This window comes from Phyllostomus discolor, chromosome 3 (genome assembly GCF_004126475.2).
Source record: "Phyllostomus discolor isolate MPI-MPIP mPhyDis1 chromosome 3, mPhyDis1.pri.v3, whole genome shotgun sequence".
Lineage (NCBI taxonomy): Eukaryota > Metazoa > Chordata > Mammalia > Chiroptera > Phyllostomidae > Phyllostomus > Phyllostomus discolor.
The window spans coordinates 52,273,031-52,288,436 of NC_040905.2; the positions used below are offsets into that span (position 1 = coordinate 52,273,031).

The window sequence follows — 15,406 nt, forward strand, 5'->3', positions numbered from 1 at the left end:
TTATATTTCTGTGCCCTGTTCTGGTTGGCTGATCGTTCCTGTTACTTAAGAGGAACAGTAGTTTTACCTCAATGTAGAAGCACCTCGCAGGGCAGGAAACGAAGGCAGCAAAAATGATATGCCAGCTGTAATAACAAGCCCAGGCGTTCCAGCTCAGAGGGAAGCGGATTGGCACGCTGCCCTCCTTCACACTTGCGTTCCTTTCAGGCTTAATGTAAGTGTAAGACGAAGTGAGTGAGGCTGCTCAGGGCCGCATGGACCAGTCTATCCGTCTGCCTTTCCCCCCCTGTTGCTTTGTGCCAAACCCATAGGCGAAATCAATCACCTGTTCCAGACGGCAGCTCCCAAGTCCCTGCCACAGAATTAGCTTTATTTAATGTGCTGCTTGGGAAGCAGGGAAGAAAAAGTGTACCTTGTGCCTTAACAAGAACTTGAAATGGAATCCATTTAACAAATATTATGGAATACATACTCTGTAACTGGTCTTGTGACCCTTATGCTTTTAAAACTTATTAGGGAGGGAGACATTGAAGAAATGGGGAGGGGGAAACTTACATGCTTATGTGTATTTTTAGATTTGAGGTTACTAACCCTTCCCCGACTAGATCATTAAGTACAAACCTATTCACACCCCACCATACCTTGTTCAGGCAGGTAAAAGCTGTTTTTCTTCCTCTTTTTCAAATAGCTCTTATTGGGATTTGACCAGGTATTATCAGCAGCCATTTTCGACTTATAGTGAGAAAAGCTGATATGTGTGATTTGGCTATTTTCCCCATAACTATTTTTTTCTTGTTTTATAAATCTATCACACACTCGCAGAGAGTAGTGGCTCAATTCATTTTAAATAATTGCTTGTTACATCTAAGTTTGGTCAGGTGAAGCCCCGAACCCTGAGAGCGCTGGAGTCCCAGCTGTTTAATATCCCATAGAATCAGAAAGCAGATGCGGTGGGGATGGAAACAGGACCCGCAGCTGCTGCAATAATGGGCTGTCAATGTTTCAGCTTCCTCTGCATTTCATTTTATATCCCTTCTCCTGCCTGCTGTATTTGCTTAGGTAATTCTAATGCTGCCTCTGTCTTTTAAAAAAGGCACTTGTGCTCAGGTGTGGAAAATACCATTTAATTTACATGAATCATGTTCAGCCAATTGTTCTGTTACCCAAGGAAAATTCCAATTTAATAAACTGTCTGGCATTTCAGAGTATTTTATTATGGCACCTTAAATGGAAATAAACATATTGTTAGTTAATTGGGCCCGGTGATTAACAAAGTAAATTTCCAGCCTTTCTTTATTAATTAATAAGCAAATATAAGAGTCTCTCAAACTTAGAGCCCCTGGTGGCTTTGTGAGAAATGGAGACACACTCCCTGTCCCCCCCAACCCCTCACTGCCCGCCCTAGACAGATTGCAAAATTCCCCTCCCTGGGCAGAGCAAGCAGAAAAAAAAAGGTGCCACTTCCTCCCAGGGGAACTGGAGTGGGGGCTGGGTGAGTGGGAGCTGATGGCCCCCATTCACTCTCCGCCCTGACCGTGTACAGGCAGTGCCCACATAACAATCCCAGCAGTCCTGGGCCCCAGATGGGAAGACAGGTAACAGCATTCCATTCTGATTCTATCCCTTCCTGGCTTCAAACCCTAGAGGTTTTCTTGTTTTGTTGTTTGATTTGATGGGAGTTAATCCTTTTTGATAATAGTGGTATATGAGAAGGAACGTCAGAAAATTACCATTTGATTTCAGGGTAAACAAAGTGAAATGCCCTCAGTGACAGCTCAGTACAGCTTTTCCTTCCCAGTTTGCAATGTTAATAAGTACACCACAGGCTCTTTCATTAAAGGAAAAACCTATTTCTTGGACAATAATCCAAATATTCACTTGGAAAGGTTTGTTCTTCTTAAAGAGTTAATTGTAACTTTATTATCAAATGACTGTTTCTATGGCCTATGGTATAAAGGAGCATTCATTTGATAATAAAATTTATATATATGAAAATTTTTGGGTATGTGTTATTTCTTATCATACACAAATAGCAACAAAATTAAGTAACTATTATGTTTTCTGCTTTAAAGTGTCAGAAGTTGCTGCCATGCTGTGAAAAAGTATTATATGCTTTCCCCCTACACCCCAAACTGGAAAGGAATGAGTAACCATACTTAGGACTTTTTTTCCTCTTGTTATTTCAGGTGATGTGTTTCACATCACTGCTCCTAATAAATTAACCTTTGAGGAGGCTAAAGAAGAGTGTGCAAACCAAGATGCTCGGCTGGCGACAGTTGGGGAGCTCCAGGCGGCTTGGAGGAATGGTTTTGACCAGTGCGATTACGGGTGGCTGATGGACGCCAGTGTTCGCCACCCTGTGACTGTGGCCAGGTCCCAGTGTGGAGGTGGTTTACTTGGGGTGAGAACCCTGTATCGTTTTGAGAACCAGACAGGCTTCCCTTCCCCTGATAGCAGATTTGATGCCTACTGCTTTAAACGTAAGTGTTTGATACCTTTTTCAATGTTACAGTTTAAAAAATACTTCGAAGGCATGCATTGATGTTCAACTAGCAATTGGATGGATTCCATATCTTGCAGTGTGTGCACGGAATGGAAACAGTTCAGTAATTTTCAAAAGCAATCAAATGGAACAGCAGTGATATTGTTTAAGCAATGGGAAGTTTGACAAATGGTTTTATAAAGGGGATGAGGAAATGTCAAGTTGAGGTCTTAACTGTGCCCTGTTGCACCACGGAACACATTATTGAGTAGTTAATTTATATTAACCATAGTCCTCAAATGCAATTAGATAATTGGTGCTGTAATGCTGAGGCCAACTATGGCTGAGTTGCATCCTTGAATTCTGTTTATTTTGTCTTTGGTATATCTTTCATTGAAATGGCGGAGAACTTAAATATCAGTAATTGCAGGTAAGTACTTGTAACTGACAAGGATAATCATAACATTCAATTAATGCCTAAAAAATGAACCATGCTATAAATAAAAGTCTCCACTTATCTCATTTTGTCTCAAATAAGAGAAATATGTGCCTTCTAATAAACAATTCTCTAGTACCAATTGACATACAATATATGTTTTTTGCAAAGTGTGACACAGGCTATCTTCATTAGGTTTAATGCTTGAAATTCATTTTAAATAAGATTTTTCAACATTCATGATATAGTTATTTAAATTTTTCAAATGACCTTAAATTATTTTATCAAAACTAGTCACATGATAGAGTATCATACTTGTAGAATGCTTAATTAACAGACAAGTAATCCAGAGTCTGTTAGTACTGTCGGGACTGTCTCATGACAGCTAAAAAAAGATCTCCTAGAATTTTGGAGTTATGTTGAAGATAGAGCCATGTTATATTGAAATGTAGCAAAAAGTTTTTACTAAGTTTCTAATACATCTTGTTATAGCAATAGATAACAGAAATGAATGGAAAATAGCTTATTATGTGATTGGTTTCTGAAGTCAAGTACACAGGCATTCTTCATCAGCCAAAAAGACATAGCTGGGGAATCTGAGGAGTCAGCAGAGTAGATGTTAGAGCCACGAACAGGTGTGATTTCACATACTGCTGTCTCCCGGCTCTGATGCCTCTGCTTGGATTCCTCCCATGAGCTCAACTTTCTGAGTGTTAAAGCCACGAGTTGTGTATCCGTGCAATACAAATGGGCCGTAAAAAGCCACTGAAAATACTAGCTTTTGTTTCTAAACCCTAAAACAACAGAAAAAGTCTTCCTTAATCATTTCTAGGAAAACAAACAAATAATAACAACACTTCATCCCTAAAAGTAGAAAGACACATTCTCATAGCAGTGATTTTTAAGTAGTTCAAGCTCTGTGATCAGTGTCACATGAAGTGACTGACATGACCGAGGGACAACATGAGATGCTGTGCGTTGGGGTGAAGGGGTTAGAGAGGTGAAATTAGGCAAGGAGTAGAATTCTCCAACATTACCAGTTGCTGGATTGTATTTTTCTGTGCTTTATAAAACTGGCACTTGTTAAACAGTTTTTCCCCCTGAGGGTAAAAGTTAAACCAAAGCCTGTCTGTAGCCAGAAATAATTTATCCTGATGTATTTTAAATTATTTGTTTGAATGAGGAATTCACATGAATGTATGAAATAGCAAGGTACTTAAATTCCAATAGAAAAAACACCTACTAAAAATCTACATAAAAATCCTTAAAAGTTGGAAAGTTTAGGTCTATTGTTTCTCTCTAATTCATTTGAATCTATGTACCTTGGACATATGTAACTTATATATGTCAACTTTTGGTTATTGTTCCACCTAAGCTAGAGGCTAGATTTTTGTTTTTTTTCTACTCTACCTAAGACCCTATCACATTCAAAATTTATTTAACACATAAAAGGCTTAGAATGTTTAGTCATACCACAAAAACCTTTCTTAAAGCACACACAATGCCAACAGTTTCCCCAAAATTCTAGTGCAATTTTCAAAGATTCTTTTAATATATAGGGTGTGGCAAAAGTAGGTTTACAGTTGTGTATTCACAAAAACAAAAGTTTATTCTTGTATTATTATATATTATTATATTATTTTTCATGTGAACAACTGTAAACTTACTTTTGACCTACCCTGTGTATGTGTATTTTGATATATATATTTTTTAATTTGAAAAATATTCTCAAATGATTTGACTGACATCCACTTTTCCCACACAGTAGAATAGTGACTGAATTCTGTAGGGTAAACTTTGTAGGAGTTAGAGCCTCACCAAGAGTTTCAAAAGTGATTTCAGAGATATATAGTTGGTTTGATAAAATAGAGGAATTTAGAATATAGTCATTTTTCTGGTTTGCTTTTACCAAATGCAGAAAGTATTTTTATAGCCACTTCTTGGTGAATGAACAATAACAAATCTCACTTTGCTATAATTCCCTTTTTCTTCTAAAATCATTGAATTATCAGCCATTAATAATGGTTGATAATGCATATAACTAGAATTTATTTTTGTCAAATAGGTATTAAAAACCAGTAAATAAACATCTTTGTTAAGTAAAGTTTTTTTCTGTATCGTCCTGTGATGATTAAACTAAAATGTATACTTTTGATTTTTCTATGACCTCCGAGTTGAGCAAGTTATGTGAAAGTTAGAGTTAAACGGGGTATTGAAATATCACCCATACATCCCCAAATTTAAGTGAATCAAAAGCATTCAAGACATGATAATCTCTCATTTGATATTATTAATGATTTCCAAGACAGGGAGTGGAGAATGTTTCCTAGAAAACCCATTCTAGTACCCTATTACCATCACTCAGAGAGTTTTTTCTAATTATCTAAATCTGTCATATTAGAGTTTGAACCCATTTTTCCTTTTTCAGTTGGAAACCAAAATATACAATAAATAACATCATCTCTATTATTGAATATTATTGAACACAATTGTCCACTTGTCCCTCAACTGAAACAATGTTCTTATTTTGAAATTTCAATGTCTAAACCTCCAATCACCCATGTGATCTTGCTTTGTATCCTCCTTATTTTCACATCTGTCTGTTTGATTATGCTTGGAACCAAAAGCAGTGGCCTCAACAAGGCTAAATAAGTACCCACAAGGTCAGATGCCATCTCACATACTTATTTGTTTACTTTTAAACTTGGCCTGCCCTTCTAACCTACAGTCAGTTTATCTTTTTTGTGCCCTATAATATGACCGTAGGCAGCAACATTTATCCTTCTCTAATTGGCATTTTTAAAGTGTTTTCTGTTTACTGAATTTGAATCTGTTAGCATTCACTCATTCATAAAACTTTTTTAAAAAGTTTGAATTTTAATCTCATAGTTTCATCCTGTACTTCCCCCCAACAATGAACCCAGAATCAACCTATCGAATATCCACTTCATTTGTGGATCCTATGTTTATAATTATTTACGCATAAAACATTTAATCAGAAGAATTTGAAATTAGTCATCTTCCTGTAATGTAAGTAGTGTGGGCATGAATTAAATCAATGAGCATGCTGCTAATAGGGTTTTTATATCTTATTAGAAAAATCTGCCTGATGTCTAACAGAGAAGATAGTCCATATGACATAAAATGCCATGAGTGCAGTGATGTGAAACATCTGTGTGGTAGACAGCTGCAGAGGTTGGAAGGGAGCTTTTGTGGGAAAGCGGCATGCTGATATCTGTCGGTTCCTCAGCAATGCAGTTGAGCGGACACTGGTAGTTTTCCAAGACAAAAACTTCCCCATGGGAATGCTCCTTCTGTAGGCATTGTATTCTCACCTATATAATAATCATCATTATTACAGCAACATTTATGTTATCTCTTTAGACATATTTATATTTTTAAAAATGATTTTTGGGGGTGAGGGAAATGGTTGAAACAAATGGCACAGATGAGGAAATATACTGAGTTATGATGGAAATCAGCTGTTAAATTGATATAAAATTCATCCGACCCCAAAAGGAAGTCTGAGGTTTTTCATTCCAAATAGTATAATTAATTAACTTAATTATAGGCAGACATTTTAACAGGGCTCTAAAATTTTTGAAAACCATTGTTCTTTTTATTTTTTTAATCACATAACTCCTGGCTTTGTAAAGGACATTCTCTGAGACTTATTAATTCACTTCACTGTGCTCCAGGCCTAGATGAAGCCAATCCAAATGCTACAGTAATAACTAACAATGACAGAGTTATTAGGTTTTATTTTAACCTGAGTCCTTCATTTTTCAAACACTGTATGAGTGTTTTCATAGCACTGTAGAAGTTACTAGCACAGAACTCGGGTTGGAACCCTTGGAGACCTGATTTACAGGCTCCCTGCGTGGCTCTAATGCAGTTATCACCTCCTGTGAAGTTAACCTCATCAACCATGGAAACATTCAGAGGAAAAAAGCAAGATTACCTTTTTTTGTTGTTAATAACATGATTAATTTTTTCTAATATGCAATGTCCTAAGAGCTTATATTATGCTTCCATGGGAACTTTCTCTGTATGTACATTTACTATTTCCCAAAAGAATGCAATTATAAGACAAACATGATATTTGGCAGTTAAATGAGGTAACAGTTATGGAATGTCAGAGGATATAGATAATTGAGTTGAAAGAAAAAGTAGTCAACCACACTTTGGTTCCTTAAGTTGCTCATGTCAATCAAAATAGAATAAAGCTTCTACCAGTAAATGAATGAAGAAAGAGCTTTCCTTTTAAAAAAGAAAAAGGATATTTAACATAGTTTGATGAGTTCAAGTCTTTTTTTGAGTTTAGTGTTGTTCCACTACTAAAGGATAAATAGTGACAGACTTTAAAGATTATTTAACTGCACCATAATGTAAATAGCCACCAAGCTTTTATTATAAAGTTGGTTAATCTAGGCTATGACAGCTCAAGTCTGATGTACAACAAAATAACATCATCTTATCACTAAATTTTTAAACAGACTTTATGTTTTAGAGCAGTTTTATGTTCACTGCAAAATTGAGTGGACAGTGTAGTGACTCCCGTGTGCCTCCTGCCCCCAGCATAGCCTCCCCCATTACCCACATCCCTTCCACATTCACACAGTTGATGGACTCACGTGGACGTATCGTAACAGCCAAAGCCTATAGTTTACATGTGGTTCACTCTTTGTGTTGTATATTCTATGGGTTTGGACAAAAACCTGATGACATGTATTTACCATTCTCTTCATCCAGAACAGTTCCACTGACAAAATTAAGTTTTAACACAGTAGAGGGAGCTCAGAGGTATCCCGTTTTGTCTCCCAAGGACTTCTGTTTGGGGGTTACTAACAGTAAGACACAAGATAGCATAGGTACAACAGACCTTACAGCTCTTTCCAGGGGGACAGGCGTTAGCCATGCAACTAGTTCTAAGTCGTAAAGGATATAGCAGAACAGGAACTAAGGTTTCCTCAGGAGAGCTCCTCTGAGTTTAGTGGCAGCTAGTTTTTGATTTCTGAAAGTCTGAATTTGGGGGGGAAAGTAACAGAATCTTCCTGTACTAAGCTGGTGCACTTTCTGACATTGAGAAGGAAACTTGTCTACAACACTGTCACTTTTGTACACAGTTTGAATTTCTTTAAACAGGCCAGGCCATTCTCTGTAAATCTGGATGCCTTATAATGTAGCATTATATGATGACAGGTTACTTTTTATTGCCTGAGCCTATTCTTTCTGATGCTCAGGGTTGTTTCCTGGGATTTGTAATTACAGACCTAAAATATATCATGTGGGTACTTTATTTCCTGTTCTACATTTGGGTTTCATGCTAAAGTAGGTCTGGAACCAAGAGCTTTAAGAGTTACAAACACACTGTGTAGAACATAGAACAAAAGGTAGAACTACAATAAATACCAAGCAGCCTCTGCCAGAAACATTTTACTATTATTTATTAGAAACAAGGCTACACTAGAGTTGAAAGGAAGGGAAGACAAATGTCCAACACCTGGAGTCAAGTGAGGGGTGGTATTAAAAAGTTTAATATCCTGTTTTTATGACACCCTCCACGTTATGGACTGTAAAATAGTTTATATGTAACTTGGGTGCATTTGATGTGGCTTTTTGTTGTTTTGTAATCTGAGGCACTCCCTCTCCCCTGAGACATTATGCAGCTTGAGAAGGAGGGAAAATCCTGGTGGCAGAGTACCGGGGCTTCCAGAATAGTAGTACTAAGTTCTCCAACTAGGTTTCAAGTTGTTGCTGTAGTTTCTGATAAATCACCTACTTATTATTTCCAAACTCTGCATTTGTACATTTTTAGACATTTCCTGATCTTAAAATGATATAATATTCAATTTCCTTAACCAAGAACAGTTAATCATATCTATGGGTAAAAGCAATGATAACCTAGCAATAAAACAAGTGATCAGTTGGTGACTATTAAATGTTCAGTTTTCATTGAGTTTAGTCAATATAGTTTTTAGACTCCCCTCCATCACAAAACACTTTTAGGTCACCCCAAATATACAGCAGCACTTAACAAACACTGGACGTGCAGCTTTTCATTAGTGCCTTGTCTAATCAACTCTTTGAAATTATTTTCTAGCTAAACAGAATATATCAGAGGCTACAAGCATCGATCTGAATATCCTTACAGAAACTGCATCACACAGTTTATCCAAAGAACTACAAATGGTACCTGACAGAAATATACCAGTCACCCCTTTAATCACTGACTTACCCATCATTACAACAAAGTTAACTTCTGTGGGAAATATAGTCCATTTTGAACAGAAATTCACAGCTCGGCCTCCAGCTGTCATACACAGATTAGCCACAGAAACACCCACACCTGCTGTGAGTACCGAGAAGCCTTGGGATGAGGACTATTACTCACCCTCTGCTGTAGGAACACTTGGAAAGCCAGATGTACCTGAAGTTAAGGAAGAAGTGTCCCAAAGTACAACTGTCATCTATGATCATGCTACTGATTCATGGGATGGCATCACAGAAGACATACAAACACAAGAATCAGTTACACAAGTTGAACAAATAGAAGTGGGTCCCTTGGTAACATCTATGGAAATCTCTAAGCATATTACTTCCAAAGAATTCCCTGTAACAGAAACACCGTTTGTATCTACAGCAATGACCCTGGAATCCAAAACTGAAAAGAAAACAGAAAGTGATACTTCTGAATCAGTGACCACAACCCAAGAAGATGGTGGTGAAGACAGAGCATTTATAGTTAGACCTGGCCAGAGCACCTCGGTCTTTAGCCAAATACCTGAAGTCATCACGGTGTCAAAGACTTCAGAAGACACCTCCCCAACTCTGTTAGAGGATGCGAAGTCAGTCTCAGCATCAACGATTGTCTCACCTGTAGCTGTGCCTGACAGTGATGATTCATCCAAGGACAACTGGGAAGAAAAGCAAATTAATGGTAAGAAAACTGAAGATTTTTTTGGCCAGTATGTATCCACCACACCTTTCCCATCACAGCATCATACAGTTGTAGAATTGTTTCCTTATTCTGGTGATAAAATATTAGCTGAGGTAATACCCACAGTTATTCATCCCTCTCCATACACAGAAATGACACAAGGAAGAGAAAGAACAGAAACACCAGTACCAGAGATGAGAACAGATACTTATGCCAATAATGCAATACAGGCAAAGATCACCAAAGATCCATTTATGGGAAAAAGAGAGGACGAAGGCTTCTCTGGAATGAAGTTCCCCACAGCTTCCTCAGAGCAAATTCATCTTACAGAGTCCTTGGTGGAAATGACCACATCCTTTGATTCGCCAGTACTGACACCAACAAAGCTGAGTGTGGCACCAACAGAGGCAAGAGATGTGGAGGAAGACTTTACAAGAACTCCAGTTGGATTAGAAACAGATGGCTATCAAGATACTACCAAGTATGATGAGGGTGTTACAACAGTCCATTCGGCCCACAGCACTTTAAATGTGGAGGTAGTCACTGTATCGAAATGGTCACGGGGTGAAGATAATACAACCTCAGTGCCGTTAGGGTCCACAGAACAGACAGGCTCTCTAAAATTGCCCCCTGCCCTACACACAACTGCAGAAGTGAGTGGGAAGGATGAAGACATCTCGAGTTCCACTCAGGATGGAGATGAATTTACTCTTATCCCAGATAGTATTCAAAAACCATTAGAGAAGTTTACTGAGGAAGACCCAGCAGATCATGAGAAATCCACAGTTAGGTTTCAGCCCACTACATCAATTAGCATTACAGAAAAGTCAACTTTGAGAGAGTCTACCACCAAAGAAAGAGATCTACCTGTCCCGTACACAGAAGGTCAAGCTGCCCAGGCAACCGTAGAAGGAAGTACTTTGGATGAAGGAAAAGATACGCATGTCTCTAAGCCTGTAGCTACTGTCCCCCAGTTCGCACACACTTCAGATGTGGAAGGATCAGCATTTGTTAATCATGGCCACACCCACAAGCCTACTACTTATGCACACACTTCCCATACCGTTCCTCTTTCTCTAATTCCCAAGACAGAATGGGGAGTGTTGGTACCTTCTGTTCCACCAGAAGGTGAGTTTCTAGGTGAACCCTCTCAAGACATACATGCCATTGGTCAGACTATTTCTCCCGAAACTATAAGAACACCGCCAGGCATTACCCAGGGAAAAACTCAGGAAGAATTCCCTTGGAAAGATCAGACTCCGGAGAAGCCAGTTCCTGCTCCTGGTTCCACAGCCAGCACAGCCAGGGAGGTAATGGCACCTTGGGATGAACAGGAAAGTGATGGGTCAGTATATACTGTCTCTGAAGACCGAGTAGTGACAAGTTCGGAGAGAGTCCCCATTTTAGAAACAACTCCCATCGGAAAAATTAAACACACGATGTCTTATCCACCTGGGGCTATCACTGAGCACAAATCAAAAGCAGACAAAGTGGTAACACTAACACCAAGCATGGGGCCCAAGATATTTTTAAGCCCAAGGGCTGAACAAAAGTATGAAACAGAAGGTACTAGCCCAAGGGGAGTTGTGTTGCCTTTAAGCACCAGTGATACCCAGCTTATGGAAGAAACTACTACTGAGAAAAGAGAGAAAACACCCTTAGATTATTTTGATTTAGGCTCAGGATTACTTGAAAAGCCCAAAGCCACAGAACTCCCAGAATTTCCAGCACTGAAAACCACAGTTCCAAGTGAGATCGCTGTTGCCTCCAGTTCAGCAGACACACTTCACAGAGCTCCAGCCTTCATGCCATCTTCAGCCTCCACTGAGACGCCACCTCTCACTGACAGGGAGCCCTGTGAAGGAACAACCAGTGACATGGTCATCAAGGCAGAATCAACATCTCATGTTCCTCCCACCACCCTTGAAGATACTGTAGCCAAGGAAATGGAAACTGACATTGATAAAGAGTATTTCACAACTTCAAGTCCTCCTTCTGTTACACAGCCACCAAGACCACCCACTGTGGAAGGCAAAGAGGCCTTCAGACCTCAGGCACTCCCTACTCCAAAACCCCCAACAGGGACAAAACTCCGCACTGATATAAATATTTATATTATTGAGGTCAGAGAAAACAAGACAGGTAAGTCTTTGCTTTCTAGACATACCAGTCAAGGCAATCAGATTTTATCTTGAAAATTACTTTTGGAAAAAAAATATCGACATACCAAATGCTACCATTAGAAGATAACTGGAGTGTGAAAAAATTCTGTGTTTTAGCTTCACATATTTGTACAAGTATTGGAAGAATATGTTAAACAGTTTGGAAGAATGTTAGATACCATTTTGTTTTAAACATTATAAGAAGCCCTGCTTTGTCATCTAATATAACCAAACCATCATGTTACATCACTTCAGAACATGCAGAACGAAGTGTTTTAATTTCAGTGTCTCTCCATGCATTACTACTCAAGTGTAGTACTAGACTGTGTTAACATTCCATTGGTCTTTAACTATTAACCTTCAGTACTTACACTGTGGACAATTAAAACTGTATTTCGTATTCCCAGGGTTGACAGAAAGACATCTAAAGGTTTGCTATGGTTTTTCTTTCCAGGATTTTGCAGGTTTATTATGTGACTCGTGGGGGGTGGGTAATATGTCTGCCGTTTAAATGTTATTTCATGCCGGTTTAACATGTGTTTAAGCTGTTGTCCTTGGGTATTTTAATGAGGCTTTAAATATTTAGAACAAATACAATCTAGCTCAGTTCTAGAAAATGCTATAATTCATTGTATCAATGTCAGCATTACTTCTGTTCCCTAAAGCCAGCTATAATATTATTTATTTTATGATTTAATAGGGATATTTGCAATGCCTTCTATTTTGCTCAAATATTTTATTTATCTCTCTGGTAAAATGCTTAAAAGCTGTTTTTTCACATTGACGCATACTTACAATTTTCATTATCAGACATAACGTATTTCTTTCTAAAGGTCAGATCACATCATCTTTTAATGTTGGTAAACTAAACTGAGGCAACATAGCACATGCAGTTCAGTAGATCGGTTCTGGCTTCTTTCTCTCTAGTACACGAGTCAAGGTTGTTGATTTTAGTTAAGTTGCTCTATTCTCTTTTGAATAGTGAATTTTTCCTTGAGAAGTAGGACTGGAGGAGAGTCCCTCTTTTAAAGCAGGTTTTCTCTTACTATTGAGGTGTTCCCCTCAGCATGCCATTTTTCTGAAGAGTGGTGCTCTCCTTGTTAGAGTTCTTAGGAGTGCACCTGTTGGGAACAAACAGGTAACTCTACGGTTATGTTGGCAGGCTTCCAATGCTGTAGTGGAAACTTCATGACTTCTACTATCTAGAATTTTCTCAGTGTAAAAGCTCTTGCCAAGGGAGTAAAACATAGAGAAGGGAATGTATTCCCAGAGTGTTGAAATTAATCTTCACTTTCCGAAACAGTTGAAAGTAGCCAGGGTTGGAGCATTATTTTCCTGCTAACGATGCTGTTTCTTGGAGACCATAGCATATTTCCTACATTCCTTTCTGCCTTTTGGGACTGGGGTTGGCATGAGAAGATGAGTCGCCAGGTAGTGGGAATGAAGGTTGCTATTAGCAGGGCTGGAAAACTGAAAAGAAGCTATTAATACGAAAAAGCAAGGAGTGAAGTAAAAAGGAATTACTGCCAACACTTAATTTGAGAATTGAATAATGCATTTAAATAACTATGCAGCAGTTTTCCCCAATTTAGATTACTCTTTTATTAGTGTAGGTATTAACATTCAATCAAATAATTCAGAAACCAGTAAAAAATGCTCTACATTTGAAAACTCTTTTAAATGGGGAACTGTGTTAAGGTTAGAGTGATCAAGTTACAAAGCAGAAAAGTAAAACTCCATCTCCCTGGAAGGATTGGCAGTCATAGAAAAAGAATATCTGAGTTTATAAATGGTTACTCGAAATGGAGGGTCTGAGTGACCTAACTCAGAAACTGTTTATACAAAGGTGCATATTTATAGTGGGTGGCGAACTTAATTCAGCTGGGTCTGGGAGACATGACTAGGTGTTTCCTCTTCTTCCTTTTTAAAACTCAGGACCATGATTTGTCTTCAAACTAATTTTTGTTCAGCATTGATAACAAATGGCCAGAATGCCCTGTAGAAAGGGAATACTGTTATCTCCATAAGGACAGGACTCTACTGTCTGGGTGGTTTGAGCCTGTATCTACCTAATTTCCTCCCTCATTTCTCCCTCTCTCTCTCTCTCCCCGCCTCTTCCCTACTCCCTCCCCTGCCTTCTCCTACTCTCTCTTTAATCATTTTGTGTAGTTTATATGTGTCCTTTTCTGTATGACTAAAAGCATTATTTAATAAGACAATGAAATTAACTCAGATCCAGCTGCTTACTTTTACTTTTATTTGTTTCTATGAGAAATTGAATTTTTCAAGCATTTTGAAATTTGGCAACAGAAGGCCCTAAAACAGATGTTAAATTAATGAGTTCTAAGGCAGGTGTACATAAATAAAGAAAAATACATATGTGCCTGGAAAACCAACCTTTTTATGTATCAAGGCATATTTTTCCAGACTGGAAAATCCTTGGTATATGCGTGAACTTGTATAACTCTATTCACAAACATAGACTTGACCTCTATGTATACTCTATGTCCAAGTAAGCTAAGATACCACCCATGCTACACTAAACCAAGACATTCATAATTTTTTTGCTGCACTCAGCGAGTCATATAAATCTTGATACTTTTTTTAGTACTATGAAACAAAACATGCTACTCAGGACACGTTAATGTTGTGTTTGTTCAAATGGATCTTAATAGCAACGTAGGTGCTGTTGCTGGAAGGCAGCGATAGTTGGCAGTTAAAAAAATCTGAAGGAACTTTTCAGCTCATAAAAGTTTTATGAGCTGAAAAATGCTGTGGGCTGTATTTAACAGTGGTTCGGGGGATACTAAAAACATGACTCCTGTCTATTTCAGGAGTAATTTGCACACCTGCATTTTGAAAAATTATTAAAAGGTTTTCTTTGTGAACATGTATGAAGTCTATGGGGTTTAACGATGTAGGGAGATCTCCTTCAATTCTGGGCCTTTAAAAAAAAGAATGCTTTTTCTCTGAATCGTATGAAATATTACAAGTTAGTGTGTCAGAACTTTTGAATACTTTAAAAAAAACTGATATACTGGTATGTCTAAACCAAGGAATAACTTGGAAATATGCAAATGTTATTATGCAAATGCTCACAGTAATAACTTTAAAATAGGTGCTTATTAGGTTATTTTTAAAAACAAGTTCATATAAACTACATACTATGTGTCAGGCCAGCTTAATATTATTTGTCTTGTCAGATATTTTTTGCTAGTTTTATCATTTATACTAATATAAAACTGAGTGCAAGGCAAGTGTTAAATATTAATGAGATCTTAAGTAAGATCATTTGGGCCACGACATTAGAATGTATTTTGCCCAGTTTCCTCAGTGAGAATTGTGCCTCCATAGTTGCTCCATCATTCAGCACTAATTCCCATGTG

At 38.0% G+C, this 15,406-nt stretch overlaps 1 protein-coding gene across 3 annotated transcripts in view; it reads left to right on the forward strand.

Annotated features, from left to right (window-relative positions):
• The window catches only part of VCAN (versican), a 104,791-nt gene that overhangs the window by 34,246 nt on the left and 55,139 nt on the right, over positions 1-15,406 (forward strand). Inside the window, exons 6-7 of one of the 3 annotated variants that reach the window (XM_028530751.2) lie at positions 2,187-2,480; positions 9,022-12,000. In XM_028530751.2, coding sequence (XP_028386552.1) covers positions 2,187-2,480; positions 9,022-12,000 — 3,273 coding nt within the window. The remainder of the gene's footprint in view (positions 1-2,186; positions 2,481-9,021; positions 12,001-15,406) is intronic. The other 2 variants (XM_036020495.1, XM_036020496.1) reach the window with 2 other exon arrangements.